Source organism: Anguilla anguilla, chromosome 9, assembly GCF_013347855.1.
Source record: "Anguilla anguilla isolate fAngAng1 chromosome 9, fAngAng1.pri, whole genome shotgun sequence".
In the NCBI taxonomy this organism is placed as follows: domain Eukaryota; kingdom Metazoa; phylum Chordata; class Actinopteri; order Anguilliformes; family Anguillidae; genus Anguilla; species Anguilla anguilla.
The window spans coordinates 4611175-4628540 of record NC_049209.1 but is presented as its reverse complement, the minus strand read 5'-3'; the positions used below and the strand labels follow the sequence as shown (position 1 = coordinate 4628540).

General features: G+C 46.4%; 1 protein-coding gene across 1 annotated transcript in view; it reads right to left on the bottom strand.

Moving 5' to 3' along the window:
- The window catches only part of LOC118235913 (rho GTPase-activating protein 26-like), an 87009-nt gene extending 76537 nt beyond the window's left edge, over nucleotides 1-10472 (bottom strand). The window contains exon 1 of the mRNA XM_035433801.1: nucleotides 9761-10472. Within this exon, the coding sequence (XP_035289692.1) occupies nucleotides 9761-9914 (154 nt within the window). The 5' untranslated portion in view covers nucleotides 9915-10472. The remainder of the gene's footprint in view (nucleotides 1-9760) is intronic.
- Nucleotides 10473-17366: the final 6894 nt, after the last annotated feature.

The following is a 17366-nucleotide window of genomic DNA, read 5'->3' as shown; positions in this document are numbered from 1 at the left end:
CAGCATGTACAGTACAGTAGCCCCCATCACACGGCAAGTCGGGAACCGCCTAATCCCAGAAAACTCACAGAAAAAGCCCCGCCCTTTTTTTCCAGGGGTGAACAAGCTCAAACCAGCTTTCAGTAAAACCTGACATTTCACCTTTTTTATGTGCACCTGGTCATTTCCCCAAGCGGCTCGGGTGAAGTCTCTTTTCGTCAGGGGTGTGAGGGCAGGGCCCCAGGCAGCAACTCCAGCCGGCTGACTCCTGACTCTGAGGTAAAGAAGCCTAGCCTCTCGCTAACCGCTGAGCCGGGGGGCCCTTTGAGAACGCAGGCATCCCTGGGGGAGGGGGGGGGGTCAGAGGCTTGGTGGGGGGGTGAGAGAAAGGCGTCGCAGTTTGGGATTGGGACACTGAGGAGGGGTCAGGGTTGTTGTTTTTTTTTTATTTTCGCGAGAACACGCGCTGATTGCCCGTAAGGAGGGCTGGGGGAACAGGAACAAGGCTGTCGAAAATGCGGATCGACGCGCCTGCGACAGCACGGGACACGGTCCACCGCAGGGGTCTCCACGGCAACGCTTAATAATTCATCAGCTCTGCCTCCTCCTCCTCCTCCGCCACGTTCTGGACACCTGTTGCGTTATTCGCACCCAGGCGAGCGCTGGGAAGCCCCCCCCCTTCCCCCCCACCCAGAGAGAGGGTGTCAAACTCAACAGCGAGGGGACGGAATGATCAGCAGAGCTGACTGGATGACCAGGGCAGCCTGCTGCTGGCCTTACTGCGCTGTACTGTATGTTTCCATGGATGAGAACTGTCATCAGAGGCCGTACCCTTATGATGTCACCAAGAAAGAAAGGAGGAGGAGGAGGAGGAGGAGGAGAAGGAGAAGGAGAAGGAGAAGAAACAACAGCGTGAGCCAAACTACTTGGCTTTGTGCAAATAAGTATTCAGCATTCACGGACACAAAGACAAAAGGGTCTGGAGTTTCCACACAGTGCACTATATATATATACCCGATATGTAGGTGAAAGAGAAAGAAAAAGAGAAAGAGGGAGAGAGAAAGAGAGAAAGAGAAGTGTGTAGGAGGAACTCGCACCTCCACATGCACATGCTGTGGCAGGTGCAGCTCACAGTGAAAGCGAAACAGAGTCTTGTGATGAGAAAAGAGAAGAAAACCGCTCAGCGGTGATGTGGTGAGGATGTCTGGCCAAAACGCTTTCACATCCACAGGCTGAGGGGCCCTGCGACACTGCTTCTGTCCAGCATGATCGCCATCCAGGAGCACCAAGAGCGGCCCACACAACAGATCCCACACTCACTCACTCACTCACTCACTCACTCACTCACTCACTCACTCACTCACTCACTCACTCACTCACTCACTCTCTCACTCACTCACTCACTCTCTCACTCTCTCACTCTCTCACTCACTCTCACACACAGACACACACACTCTCACTCACACACACACACACACACACACTCTCACACACACTCTCACTCACACACACACACACACTCACTCACTCACTCACTCACTCACTCACTCACTCACTCACTCACTCACTCACTCACTCACTCACTCACTCACTCACTCACTCACTCACTCACTCACACACTCACACACTCACACACTCACTCTCTCACTCACACACACACACACTCACGCACACACACACACACACACACTCACACACACACAAACTCTCTCACTCACACACACACACACACTCACTCACACACACACACACTCTCTCATACACACACACACACTCACTCTCTTACTCACACACACACACACACACACACACTCACGCACACACACACACACACACACTCTCACACTCACACACACACAAACTCTCTCACACACACACACACACACTCACTCACTCACTCACTCACTCACTCACTCACTCACTCACTCACTCACTCACTCACTCACTCACTCACACACACACACACACACACACTCTCACACACACACACACACACACTCTCTCACACTAACACACACACACACACACTCTCACACACTAACGCACACACACACACACACACCCACCCAACGAGGCCGGGTAAGGACCCCAGATAACAATGCCCCGCATTCATCCTGCCCGAAACAGGGCGGCTCCAGCCCCAGAGCCCAGGGCCCGGGCCGGGGGCCCTTCCTCCCGATGGCCAAAATGGGACGCTTTGTGAGGACGAACCCGCAGGGGTAAGAGGGACGACCCGACAGAAAAAAACCTGTGACGGAGGAGGAAGAGGGGCGTAAGGCCGAGGACCGTCAGAACGCCTGGCCGCTGTCCGAAGCGTGGCGTTTCTCCACGTCCGCGGGACCACAGAGGGGGGTCCAGCACGAGGTCCTGAGTCACCCTTACAGGGCAACCCAAACGAGGGTTTACCGCATATCCCCGACACCCGATTCGCAGACCCCCCCCCCCCACCGGCTGCCTGCTTTTCACAGCCCGTTCAGCTTTATGGCCTTACTAGTGGAATGAAGCATTACATCCCATTACAGGCATTCAGCAGACACTCTTATTCAGAGCAGAGTCCTACCTGCGAATTCACCTGCGACCTCAAGGTCGCAAGACCAGCTCCTTCCCCATTGCACTACACAGCCCCCCTTTTTGATAGCATTTAAGATTTGCACCTTACTAGTCCTTAATTTTGAGCTAAACCCCTGTTTGGGTTTTCGTTTTAGTTGCGCGATAAACACGTCTTCGTTCCGGGGGGGGGCAAACAAAAGTGGAACCGACACAACAAGCACCCCGAATTTAACGAAATCCGTTCCCTCCAGACCGTCCCCGTTAACCCCAAAGACCCCCGTCGAAGATTTTAAGACGCAGACCCGCTCAAACACAGCTACGGAGATGCACTGGGGTGCCTTGCGCTGGTTGTGTAAAAACAAAGCAACCGGAGTTAATATTCTACAGGCCGGCCCTGACAGAAAGCTCTGTTTGCTCCTATAAATCATTAAGGCCACAAAAAGTCTGCGGCGAAAAGGAGCGGCCGTTCAGTTTTCACATCCTTCCAGAACAGGAAGTCCCTTTTCTCGCAACTTCTCCATTTGTTAAGCCAGAAGACCGACCAAAGAACACTGTTTAAAAAATCTCAGTTCTTAGGCCAGTACCTCTTTTCTGTGCAAACGACGCCGCTGAGGAGCAGAGGAGCAGAAGCTAGTCTGAACACGGCCCCCGCTTAAAAAAAAACAAAAAAAAAACACATCAAAGCCCGGCACCTGATGAAAGCCCCAACCACGCAGGCGAAGTTACGCATTAAATCTTGGGGAGGGCGACGCCCTGACTCGACTGCACACACGCACAGTCTGCCAGCTGCGGTACCGGAGGATCTTCTTCGGGGGGCGGAGTTCAGACGGTGAGACGAGGTGAGACACGCCCTACAGGAGACGCCCCCCCCGCGCGCAGACGGAGAGGAACGCCGCCGCTCCGCGCCGCGAGGGGAGGGGGAGAGGCCGGTCTTCCGGTCGTGAGCGCGTCCGAGCGGCCTTCGCAAAAACACCAACGGCGCCTCGGACTGGGAGATAAGAGCTCCGGGCCCCAGTGTTTCATCATGAAACATCCGGTACAAAAATCCAGTAACCGCTGACACTGTTAGGCATGCGACAGCCAATACACAGGCCTGCATTTATGAGCCGTGGACTAAACGAACCGCAAACCAAAACACCTCCGCGTACAAAAACAACGGTGAGAAGGCACGGCACGCTCCGCTGCTGCCGACACTGGTAACGAATCTGAGCTTCAATCTGAGCTTCGTCACTGTTGTTGTTGATTTACTGCGTTCCCAACTAGGCGTATATCCGTAGGCCTGACCCGTCGCTACAACGTACGCCATCGATTCCCGGGAAGCGCAGGCTAGCGCAAGCCGATAGTGTACCTACACTCCGCTGCCCACCGGCTGGGACGCTGTCGTAGAGGACTACGCTTCCTGCACCCGCGAACCATGCAGGCTGACCCCATCCCTCTACGGGACCGCTCCCAAACCCTGCCGTCTTACCCCATCCCTCTGCGGGACCAGGGACGGGGCACAAGCTGGATATTCACTTTCCATTACTTTACATTAGGCCCTGCAGGGACGTTCTTATCCAGAGCGACCTGCATAACTCTTCTGCATTTTTACATACTTTTTACATACATAGTAGTATCCATTTGGATATATGCTGAAGCAATGCAGGCTAAGCACCTCGCTCAAGGGTACAACAGCAGTGTCCTTCCAGGGAAGCAATCCTACATCCTTTCGGCTGCAAGCCGAGTTTGCTGACCTGCTGCAACAACTTAAGACTAGTGACATAACTTAGACTTGTGTCCAGGAAGCTGACACACTCACACAGGTGCACGGGAACAGCATTAACACAGTCACAGTGGATCAGCATGTGTAGCAGGTATTCTGCCTTCAGTAAATGGCGGCTGGCGTCAGGGTGTCAGCTGGGGGTTGTGTCATCCAATCACTGACATCGCCTGTGGACGCCCTAACCTCAACAGAAGTTTGCCCTCACTGCAATGGTAAAGTGATGAGAAAAGGTTCAAACTGGTGCCATGGTCTAACCAAACCTGGAAACTGGGCCCGATTTTTGTATTTATTTTTTGGCTGGACCGCAACAGCGGGGCCAGGCCTACAAACGCGAATGTCTGTGACTGAATGAAGGAGTGAGTGAGTGAGTGAGTGAGTGAGTGAGTGAGTGATGAAGTTACGCCATTGGTCGGCCGGATCACGTGTGTTAGGTCCAGCCATATACTAGGTTTTAACCGGGTCTTGTTTATTTAATAATTTTTTTTTGTAGCTTACCTGTACACTGTAACGCATTAAGCTCATAAGACCAGGTTACGAGGTCCAAACTGCCTTTTTTTACTGCTCAGCTTCCTTCCCTGAGAGACCGTTCAGGGCTCCATAAACCAGCCGTCTGAAGTGTGTGTTTAAGGATGTGTTCCCTTCAGCAGCGCTGGGGCTGCTCAGCAGTTTTAAGACGCCGTAATAACACTGCGAAAACGACGAGACCGTAAAACCGATAAAATAAATGTGCGGCAAAAAAGTGCAAAGAGCAGAGCTTCCAGAAACGTTATTTACCGACTGAAGCAGGTGGAGCTTCACCACGACCGGCTAGAGAGCTTTTCGGGGCTTCTAACCCCGGTAATTCATGAAGCAGTTTTCAAAAATAAAAAAAAGTGCCAAAAAAATCGCAACAAAACCGCTATTTTAATTAACACTGTTTTTACGCGCTAGTGATCATTCTTGCTTTGTGAGCCATCGGATCCCGGAAAACGGCCATAGCAGAATGTTTACGGCCGTGAAAACAACAGCGTTAGGCTGCATATCCGATAAATAAACAAGTAAGTAAATAAATAAATAAGCCCTTCCCCTTTTCCCAGAGAGTTCCGGTGACCCACTTGGAGCAGATCTCTGTCCGCGATTCGGCCGCCACTGACGTTATCGCGAGCGCAGCGATTACACGCCAACTGTCGTTTAAGTGGCGCGGAGGGAATCTCCCCAAGCCCAGAGAAGCACAGGAGAGGGATAATCAGCATGTCTGACCAGCTTTTTCCCCCCCTCGTCTGGAACGGGAAAAAAACTGGGAGTGGGAAAATGGGAATACAAACAGGAAAAACACCGCAGAGAGAGGGAAGACTGGGGGAGAGATGGACGAGTATCCTACATCCAGATGTTTTTTTTTTTTTTTTTTTAATGTATAAATTTAATATCGCACAGAGGAAAAGTCCCATGAGGTTTAACTTCTTTTAGCACCTGCCAATTACAGACGCCAGGCCCTAATTACAAAATGGCACCGCTGAAGGGGCGATTACTGCACTTTTGTGCATATAAGGCAGGAGTCAAGGCCAGCTGTAAGACGCTGTGTGCTAGCATATGTTGTTTTTGTTTTTTTTGTTTTTTTTTTACCAGATGGAGCAAACCTATCTGGACAGAAACGGACACGTAGGCTACATTCGCAAACCCTTCTCTCCTTTTTTTTTTTGTTTCCTTTCGTGCACCATCTTGCCAGACCTGACTGGCTACGAGCGTTCAGGACACAGAAATATTATTCACAGCGCACCATCACTGCCAATGTTCAGTAACCTGCCCCCCACCACCACCACCCCTCATCTGGATGCTGTTTAGAGGAATTCCACCAAGGGAAAGTATGCAGCATAACACGACGATTGTTTTGAATTTCAATAGCGCTAGCCTAGAGGATTTATAATGGATAGAACTAAGAGGAAGAAATTATTCTGATTATGACATAATAAGGAAATAAATTGATGAATGAGTGAACGAATGAACATATAAATAAATAACTAAAAATGCCCAAAGATCAAAGAAACCCCACCCCCCACAAAAAGAAAGCAATATTGAATTATGAGTGAAAAATGTAAGAGGAAATAAAAGCCATTAGCTCCTAAATGAAAGCAGATAAACAGCTGGTCCACACGGTACCCAGCGGCCCCACGTGCACGATGACAGCCACGGGCCTCGTCCCGCTGCGTTCCGGAATGTTCCTCTCACCCCTGACACGGTGAAGTGGGGGGGGGGGGGGGGGTTTCAGTGACATCGTTCCTTTGCCTGAAGGGGAGAGCACAAATCCACCCCCCACCCCCGCCCCCCCCCACCCTGCGTTCTGACACGGTGAAGGCCAAGGGGGGCCTTTGGGGGGGGGGGGGGGTCCTGTGACGTTGTTCCTCTGCCTGAAGGGGAAAGCACAAACCAAACCCCCCCCCCCCCATTCCTGCCCCCCCCGTACACTGCCCTAATTTCCTCTCTCCCTCTCGCTGCGGATGCGCTCCAACCGCGTTCCTGAAGGAAATCCTCTCTCCTTCTCTTTTGTTCTCGCACGATGCGCCCGGACAGAGCGCCCCGTGCCAGAACCCCCCCCCCCACCGCCCCCCACCGCCCCGGGGGTGTCGTCAGGGTGCGCTACCGCTACTCACCCCCTCCTGAAGAACCAGTCAGAGCCACACGCCGAGGGGCCATCGCTGTGTAATGGGTGCTCCCCACACCCCCCCCCCCCCCCCCCCCCGCCCCCACCTCTGAGAGTGTTTCTAAGAAAAAAAAGAAATCTATTCTATTTCTACAGCGCCGTTTTCAGAGAACTGTCACTGAGAGGCTTTACAGAGAAACAGAAGGAAAACTGGGCAAAAACCAGGTCTGCAGCGAGGTCAGAAAAAAACAGCAAGCGAGTTTAAAAAACACAATAAAAAAAACTCCCCGGTGGGGAAGAAAAACACAAACGTTGGTGAGAAAAAACATCCAGATGAGAAGGAATCTCAGCAGGAACCCGGCTAAGGAGGGAGCTACAGAGGGGGGTACACATTCTAAAAAGGGAGACTACACCGCAACTAAAAAAAAAAAATCTGACACAGTCTGAAAGGGACTATCCGTCCTCCATTGGATTACCCACCACCACACATGACAGCACATGGCAGACTAGACGGCCATTCCATAACCCGAGAAGCAGATTCCAGCTGAGAGCGGACCGTCCAGGCGTGCAGGAGGAGGCTCTCATTCCCAGCTTTGAATCAAAGTTCTGGACATTAGGGATGGGTCTCAAACGGTTCACAACTAGTTCCCCATACGGTGGACTAACTAGGGCAGGGGTGTCCAATCTTATCCAAGAAGAGCCAGTGTGGGTGCAGGTTCTTATTATAGCCCAGCACCAAGACACTGATTCTAATTACTTATTAGTTAATCGCTTGAATCAGGTGTCAAGTCAAGTCAAGTCAAAGTTTATCTATATAGCACATTTACAACAACAACAGTTGACCAAAGTGATTGTGTCATAGCGCTGGGCTAAAACAAATACCTACGCCCACACCAGCAGCCGTTTGGTGGAAATTGGCCGACACCCTAGTTAATCAACTACAGGGAACTAGTGGACATTCTGAGACAAATCCTATCACTTCAAAAATGGCAAGAAGGACACAGCAGGTTGGCGTGAACAGAGTTTTTAGCAGAAAGGGCTAAACATGAAACTCAGTTCGGTGCATCTGCACCGTGTATTTCGACATGCACTTTGTCCGTAAGAGTCCCAGCGACTGCACAATCTGTGGTTGCCAGTTCAACGCGCGATGCATACATTTCAGTAAAAAAAAAAAACCATGATGCAACGCAAGGTTGACCAACACCAAGGTTGACCAACACCAAACGTTGCACCACACACTTCCACGCATGCACGCAACTACAATGCCAGAAACTCAGCGAAACCACATCTACTGCTACAAAGTGCACTGAAGACTAGCTTCTCTCGACCGTTTGATCTGGGGGTACCAGTTTATCCTATTGATTACGGAACTTGGGGTCGCATCTCCAAGGCTGTGGGTTCAATTCCCACGTGAGGCACTTTCACCGTCCCAAGGGTAGTTATTCAACTTGAACCGGTTCAGTTAATATCCAGCTGTATAAATGGTTTATATGCAGAATATGGCCTGCATAAGTCTGGATAAGATCGTCTGCTAAATGTAAATCCCAAGAATACCATGCATTTTTGTAAGAAATCCAGCCTACAATGCCTTGCTTCAACAGACAAATCCCACCCAATCTTTTCTTCACTTAACGCTTCAATTACTATATCGAAATGACCAATCGCTGCACCTCTTGAGAAAGGGTAAACCATAATTTGTGCAATTAACGTAATTTAAAGCCTGAACTTAAAAACTCGGCTTTTCATTTCGAGTTCTAATGACAGGCTGCCATGTGCATACAAAACAACAATCTTGCTGGCAAGTACAGATCATATAGTGTGTTAGCAACAGTGCTTCCACTAAGTCTAGTAAATGGGTCTCAATTTAAATTAAAAAAATTCTATCTGCAATTTACCAGGATAATTCAGAGTCAACGTCTGATCTTATGTCCTCCTGAGCTAAGTCAAAAAGCTGAGCACGTATTTGAACTGTGGGGTTTCCCCCCAGAATTATGTGTTCGTGCCAAAAAGCAGGTTAGATGCTTGGCTTACTCTATTGTGAAACAAGCGTGCTTCCACGATAACGTTATCCACTGTGCACAGCAAATAGCCTCCACCCGAAATGGCTTACTCTGTACTACAGTTTCAGATGACACCAATAGTCATCATTTCAGGGAAAGGAATCTCGCTATTGCACATCTATTAATTTATTTTTAATCGCGCCGAATTGCGAGGAGCACTATCGGTTTCGATCGACAAGCTAAGCTTCAAGGCACCGAGCTGGAATACACAACCTCTAGGCGTCATTTGACCTTGCCCTTGGCCAGTGCCGCTCACGCCGTGCTTTTCGATCGGCTTGGATCTTCCTACTGGTACTTAAACGCAAAATTGTTCATAATGGATTTTGTCGTCTGACTGAACATTTTCAAAAAGGAACATGGCTTCCATTAATAATGTAACTGTGACTGGAATCAACCTGTTCAATGGATGCGAGAGTTAATTAGCATGTTAGCCAAGTCACACCTTTCCCATTTGCTTGGTGTTCCTCTCGTCTATTTGAATGTAACAGTCATGCGTTTGGCACGGAGATAACTTTGGATAGCTACCAAACAGACACGCACGCTAGAACAGCCCACTACCCAACTAGCTGTCTCTTAAACTAAGCAACCAATGTGCAGCTCTCCCTACCATCAATAACGTTAGCTAACGCTATACCATGTGTGTGATTTGTTTTGCTCGCTGTGTGTGAACTGCTATTGCTAGTCGAGGCAGCTACGGCTTGGATATGTTAGCCTGCGACCCAACGTTAACTTCATCGATGGTGCTCATGTGTTTTCTTTCGCGTACAAGGCTGATTGCATTTGCCACCTTACTTTTCAGTGCCTGTATGAGCGCCTTCCCATCCTTGATCAGCTCCTTGATGAACTTGTTAGTCTTCTCCAGTTCCAGCTCGTGAGATTTCAATCTATCCCGGAACTGCGGACTGTCCAGATAGCAGTCGCTGAATTCCAGAGCGGGTAGTCCCATCTTTCGTCCCGGTCCACCTCCACAGCAGCCGGAGCAGGACTGCGAAGAAATCTTTGACTGGTGAAGTACAATCCAATTAGCAGGAGGAGGAAGCTTAAGAAAATATACATACAGCTTGATAGCTCTCAGTCCACAGTGTCTTTAGCTCAGCTAGCTTCTCACTTCTAGAAAATGTTTGCCAGTGTTCCTATCACGTTGCAGCAGTTTTTAAAATCCAGCAAACCAACGTTAGATCAAGCACGCTGACGTTATTTTTCAAACTTCTACAAATCGCATCCAGGAATTAGACTCGTGCGGTACTAATCCATTTTTTCAAACCCGCGAAAAGTGCTGCAAGAAGAAATGACTGGCTGTCAAAAGATTCGCTGCAAACCTGTGCATTCCTCATGACACAGTCACACTTTAGAGTGCGAAGGGTAGGAAGAAAAACACCCCAAACGTATTAGTTGCGGATTCAACTGGGCGTTTTAGCTGCAGCCTCCTAGGTCTAGCTACGGCGCCCGTGCCAACCTACCCTGGAACGTGTAATCCTGTGATGGACTAACCGCTCAGCCAATTGGGTGACTGGGTTCCAAAACAGTGTGTGAAGGCATGCCGCGCGGTACACGACCTATCCCTGTGCGGGACCAGCGTCGGGGAGAACAGGAAAGGTTGGTTGGTCACAAAAGATGAAGTCATTCTAGGGCGGGGAGTCTGAAAAATCTACTTCACGTTTGCTGTAAAATAAAGATATATTGCGTGTATAATTTCCCCCTCTGTTGTTGGATCAGCGTAGCCACCAAAAGTTAGCATATAACATCACATGGTTATTTAATGTTACACTACAAGCACATATACAAAACTCTAGCTGGTTAGAGATTAAATAGATAATTGTGCAGTTTATTTCGGTTAATTGCAGCGGTCCACATTTATCTTTATCCATGTGAGATTCGTCAAGCCCACACTGAAATTCAAGATAGCCTACAAATATTAATAAACCCTAATATTAATGTTAAAGTTATATGCTTAAAATTAGTCGAATGCCTTCATTTCGAAGTCTTAAATCATCCGCTCCATTTTCCCCATTAGTATGTAAAACATACTAATGGGAAATATGCGATTTTTATTTTATTTTTTGTATATATGTACAGAATTACGTAAATCAATGTGACATTTACTAATATGTTCCAACATATATATTTCATTCATTCATAAATGCCGACATATATTTACATTCTCTTTAGGTTTTGGGATGTTCAGTATGCAAAGAAGTCATACTCGGTATAAATTACTGTATGTAAGTAGCCAAATTGAATGTGAGTTTACATATAAAATCAGACTTAGATTAAAAGTAACGTTTTACCTCAAGTGAATCTTGCAGAATTACAACAAAGGTATGGTATAAATCAAGTTTTTGGCACTTTACATCAAATTAACATACTTCAGATCAGGATTGAGATCAAACGTACAGTATCTCATTCATTTAAAATTTCTAAAGTTGACCCTTTGTAACAAAAACTATTTTATGAAACAGTTATTTTATGCATATACCGCATGTGCACTTGTGAGCCCCTTCAGATGTCACATGACCAAAAATGCTGAGGGGAACTTGAGAAAAGAGTTGTTTCACTTCAGTTTATGCATTTCAAAAATAAATATTAGCCTGGCCTTGCGGTAAGAGTCAGCGCATCTCTACATTTAGATATGCAATTTCCTGCCATCGAAACAAACAGAAGCGCTGCAGTTCGTTGTGGCGCATAAAAGACCATCTCTTTGCAGATCACAGGAAGCTCCAATCAACCACATGTTCTGTTTTCTTTCAGCTGTTAAGAGTTTTCGGTTCTTTAATCGAATAATTAGTGCAGCCATTAAACAAAATCCGTTCAAACATCTTAGATCCTCTTCCTTGTTCTGTTCTTTGACCTCCTGGGTGCAAATGTCAATTGATCAAATGCATTTGTCCAGGATCCAATTTCCCATGTGAAACTACTGTGTAGTTGTTCTGCATTGCTGTACATATCCCAATGATGTGTCACTGGGTATTGGTTGCAGATACTGGCCCATTTCAGAGAAAAAACTGCTAAAAAAAAAATACAATAGAACTTAATTGGGGGGGGGGCAACTTCCTGTCATGTGACATGAGGAACAATACAGATATTAGCACCGATATTCAGTTTCATAGTTTTTACCAAGAGAACCCACAGATTGCCATATTAGACCTGCAAATAACTGAATAAATGGATTTACAAATGATGTTGTCTCTTTACTCTACATAGTTTGGTTCTGCTGATTTTAAAAACAAAGTATTGAGAGTTGTCTCATCCTCTGAAACTATTATTCATTGATGTTTAACTGATACCCTGCAACAGAAGAAAATCTCTGTGATACAGGTAACTCTGGATGGAATAAAACTACATTTGTCTGCAAAACTACAGAGTCTGCAGAGGGTGATGAGTAGTAGTCTGTATGATTAATATCCCATGGTGCATTTATCACTGTGGAACATTCCAAATGCTTTTTTTTTCCATTTTTTTTTTCAGTCTGATAGTCATGTGACCTGGGATGTGCAACTGGCTGGTAGCGGGCGTCTCCCAGTTCCTGCGAACTCCCCACATCAGATCTTTCACGTTTTGGCGGGAGCCATTCACGTGTGATTTGCAAGAGTCCAGCAGTCTTGTACGGGACATGGGGCAGTCACTGCCTGGCCCAGCTGGAGATATCGTAGGTCAGACTCTTCACAGGCTCCGCGTAGAACATCTATCCACTTAGTTCCAACTTTAAAGCCAGGCATGGAGGAAGGAATTTGTCTCGACGGCCTAGTCACCAGTTCACCTGTCACCAGTGGCGATAACAGTGTCATGTGGCTGGCTGAGTGTTTTCATTTATTTTTAGCAAACACGAAAATAGATTTTACTTTTTTTTTCTTTTTTTTTTTTTGCTTTAATCCTTTTCCAGTTTATTAGCATTAGCGGGCCAAGAATGTAAATCCTCCAATCAATTTTTTTCCAGAGAAAATAACAGTAGCATAATACTGTTGAATAGCAAAAGTAGAATGTAACACGTGTGGGATGAAGTGCGCTACAGTGGTCGGGGAGCTGGCTTTGTTGCCTAAAATACCGTTGGCCTGAGTCCCAGGTGGGTTCTGTAGGGTCTGTTGGGGCTACATTTCCTTTGAGCGAGGCACTTAACCTGAGTTTCCTCAGCACAAACCCCGCAGCGTAAATTGATAGAACGTAAGCCGTCCAAGAAGGCCCGGAGAAGAGCATCTGCTAAGCAAATTAAATAATAACAAAATTCATCTTCCTTGGACAGTGATGCAAGTTCCAGCGCCAAGACTGAGTTTTTTGGGGGGGTTTTTTTTTTTAAACCTAGGTGACCTAGGGCTAAAATCCCCCCCCGTTTTGGGATTCAGGTTAGCAACGGTACTCTTCATCCTCAGTGACTATGTGGGGTAATCAGTGGATAAAAAATAAATTAAAAAAAACTATTTGTATGCACTGCCGGGAAGACAAAGGGGTTACACAAATCAGGATGCACTAAGAGAATAGCCTACTCTCAAATTCCAAGCAGCGATCTCACAGATGGAACATTTGAGCCATAATCCAGAATTCTGTTCCTGAGGCATTATTGAAAGGGGGGGAAAAGCGCATTCAAACTTGTCGTATTTTCTGTCCGCTCATAGCTTGGGGCGCATTTCCGACAGAGGTGAATGCGCACGATTTGCACACGCGGTTTTCGCACGGTATCTGTTGTCTCGATTCAGTTACGGTATCAGTTATCACATACCTCTCCTCAGGCACAGGCAGTGTCTCGGCAACTTTGGACCAAACAATTTTGATGATCCCCTGCGATTAATCTTTCATGCATTCACGTGTTCTAAGCACTTTCCATCTTCCAGGAGAGCAAGGTCCACTCCAAGTTTCCTGTTGCCGTTCATAGTGCGCACTGCCATCTAATGGTCACAGTCAGAATGGCATGTTTTTATCTTAAATGAAATTGTTTCTCTTAAACACAAATATTTTCCTAAATCGGAGAGATACCGAATATAAACATTACGGGTCAATAGCTGCGTGCTTAACTGGAGTTAAGTCCCTGTACCACAGAACCGCATTTCAACTGGAACAGCTAATTCTTGTTTCACAAATTTGAATAGCAGTTCCAGATGCAAATGCATTTCTGTGGTTTAGAGGTTTTAACTTCAGATAAGCATGCAACTCTTCATCATTTTACAGTGATGTAAATGTAAATTATTTTTTTCCAAGGTGAAAAGGGACTACAAATTAAACACAATGTGATCACAATAACCTTTGAGATTTTTTTTTTTATTATTATTTTTTTACCACACCCATGAATAGTCTGAGCCAACGTGTTCCCTGTTCAATTCACACAAATTTCCATATGAATTCTAATTAGGTATGACTTCAAGCAGGATATGTTTCAAACACAGAAGGGATGGAGTTAAATTATTTAAATGGAAGATTTGTTTAACACTGTTGACATTTCTGATTTAAATAAAAAACAAGAATGGACACCCACAATTCAAATTATTTTTTAACTTCAGTGCCAACACTGAAAAACATTCCTGCAATGTTCCTCCTAGTGCCCAAAAGTTCAAGAGAGCGCCCGGTTACTGGGCGCACGAGAAATTTAACAACAATGTTTTTCGTGTTTGGGAATGTTCTGAAAAATTGTTAGGTGGTTTGGCTCCTCAACAATTAATGTTAGAAGAAAGAAAGAAAGAAAGAAAGAAAGAAAGAAAGAAAGAAAGAAAAATTAATAAAAGCAAAAAGCACAAAGTAAACTTTTCAGTCAGTCCATTTCACACTTTCTCATTCTTCCTAGAGGATGTCCTGCCACAGGACACTCGGGCAGTGGAAACGGGCCCATCTCTTAAATTCGCCACCAGGCCTTCATGAGGAGCGGCGCCGTGCATGCGCTTGTTATGGTAAATATGCTGCATCAGACTCACATGATAATAATAATAATACGGTGATACAATGTAAAATTATATTTCCATGTATTTATTGTTACAGTTGTCCGTGAATATGTCACTTTTTCTTGGGTCAGACATCATGTGTCCATAATTTATCCATAATTTATCTATTTTTTTTTTTATTGAACTCACTGCTGCATTTGATCAAGGGATTAAGGAGGGTAAAAGATAGTTTGATTTTATTTTATTTTATTGCAGTGGGAAAACCTAACGGAACGAAGCTTAGATAAGTATCTATCCAGCAGTTATATGAAATATATATCACATTCACTGATAAATCAGTCATTACACCAGCTGCTCTGCCACCTGGAATGAATCTTGCTCTCCTCTCCTTTTCCTGTTTTTTTCCTTTCTGTCTTGCATGTGTGTGTGTGTGTGTGTGTGTGTGTGTGTGTGTGCAGGTGCACGTGTGTGTGTGTGTGGGCGGGAGGTAGGAGGAGGAGGGTATGGAACAGGTGGGAACAGACTGTTTTGGAACTTTTTCTTGCCTTTTTTGTGTTTTCCTTTGCTTAAAAATCTGGATGAATGTTTTAAGAGAACCACATGTAATGTGCCCCCCCCCCCCACACACACACGCACACACATACACACATACACACACACCCACACACACACACACAATCTCCCAGGTCTTTTTAATTCTGTATTCTCGTAATAAGTCATGTAGAATTACGTGAGGTAAAGACACAGGAATGATGTAATGCTCATTTCTTAGTCCCTCCGTAGTCACTGATGACCCCCCGCCCCCACCCCCCCCACCCCCCTCTAGGGACCGAAAAAAGACGATGACACAGTCCAGTTTCCCGCTTGTGGATCTCCGAGCGTAACCAGCTGCTACATTCCTCCGGTCCGTACGGATGGACGGCCTCCAAAACTCAGCTGAGAGGCCAAATATAAACCCTGGACTGGGGTGGGGTGGGGGGGAGGGGGGGGGGGGGGTGGGGGGGCAGGATGGGGCCGTCCCTTGGAGCACCAGGCAGAACCCAGTTTTATCCAACAAGCCGGTGAAGGTGGTTTGTTTTTGGTCAGGTACAGGGAACTCACGGTCACGCCAACTCCTCCTACAGTCCTGTGATCTTTGGACATTCCGCAACACCGCTTCCACGGGTAAGTCCCAAGCGGGTCGGTTACTGTGCCTCGCTGGCCACATTCCGGAACGGGAATTTTGGTCGTGAAGTTCTGGAACTCCACTGGTGACACGGTCCCAGGCCATTTTTTTTTTTCCAGGAATGCGATGCACTTTTTTTTTTTGGAAAGTTGGCCTTATACGCAAAACTCTCACCTTCCTTTGACTGGGCCTTCTGAGCCTCATCTGACAGCTTCCAGAACGTTCCGGATGCGGATTCTGGCTGAGCTTCTGGTCGTCAGACGATAAGATGGCTGCTGTTGGCTACTGTAGTAATTTTACTCAATAGTCTGCGAGATAGCTGTGAAAAGCTTTGATGTGGGTGAAGAGGATCAAAATATCTTATATCTAGCAAAATAATCGCTTGCTTTCCTTTCTGCATTAAATTAGTTATTTTAACGAATAGATTAATGTTTCTTGTGGGCCTTCTGTTATCTTTGACCGCCACGCCTGTTAGGCTGCCCTTTTAATTACAGTAACTACCATTTAAAAAACATATTCTCTTAATGATGGGCAACATCTCCTACAAGGTGACAGTAATCAGCAGCTGAAGTATAAGCCTGATTGCTGAATAAGACTTTGCGCTTTTGTCACAGAGAGCTCAATTTGCATGTTATTATCCAGGAAGTGTTTGTTAACGGCATCTTGTTCATACAAGGTCGCCTGAACGGGGAAATCAAGCACTGACAAAACCAGTCAGACATGGTGACATCAGTTGGTGGCAAGCATGGCGGCACTGTTATGTATTCCACGTGCCAAATTGCATTGTGGTCCTGATTTTTGGAGCGGGAGGCCAGAACTCAGTGCTCAGTTCCCACCAACAAACAAGCAAGCACTTTGCTTCCTGGGAAAGCTCCCTGGTTATCAACATTAGCTGCCAGAATATTATTATTGAGTATTATATAATCTAATACTGTCTGATATGACACAAACAGTACTGTTTCCGTTTGCTTGGTGTTTGTGTGTAATCCATCATTGCTGAATCTTTGATAAAACTGTTATTAAATACACTTTTATTCTAAAAACATTTCGTCCAAAGCACACCTCTTATTTTAACATTAGTCGTTTTGACTGTAATAATTTATGCCGTGGGTTCGTTCACCTCAAACTAGCAGAACAAGTCCGCACATGTTCACTTGGCCCTCTGCCTGAGTTGACAAAAAAGGCGTTTTTTAATCATTTTTTTTAAAGCTACAATAGGATGATACTGTCAACCAGTCGGCACAAAAGACGAGGCACATCTGCAGCGTTCATTCGCATCGGCAGGCTAACAGATCACATGGCCTATACGACTGCGTTTCAGACGCTGGGAAAACTATCGGATACGCCGGCCCGGCGTATCCGATTCAGAAAC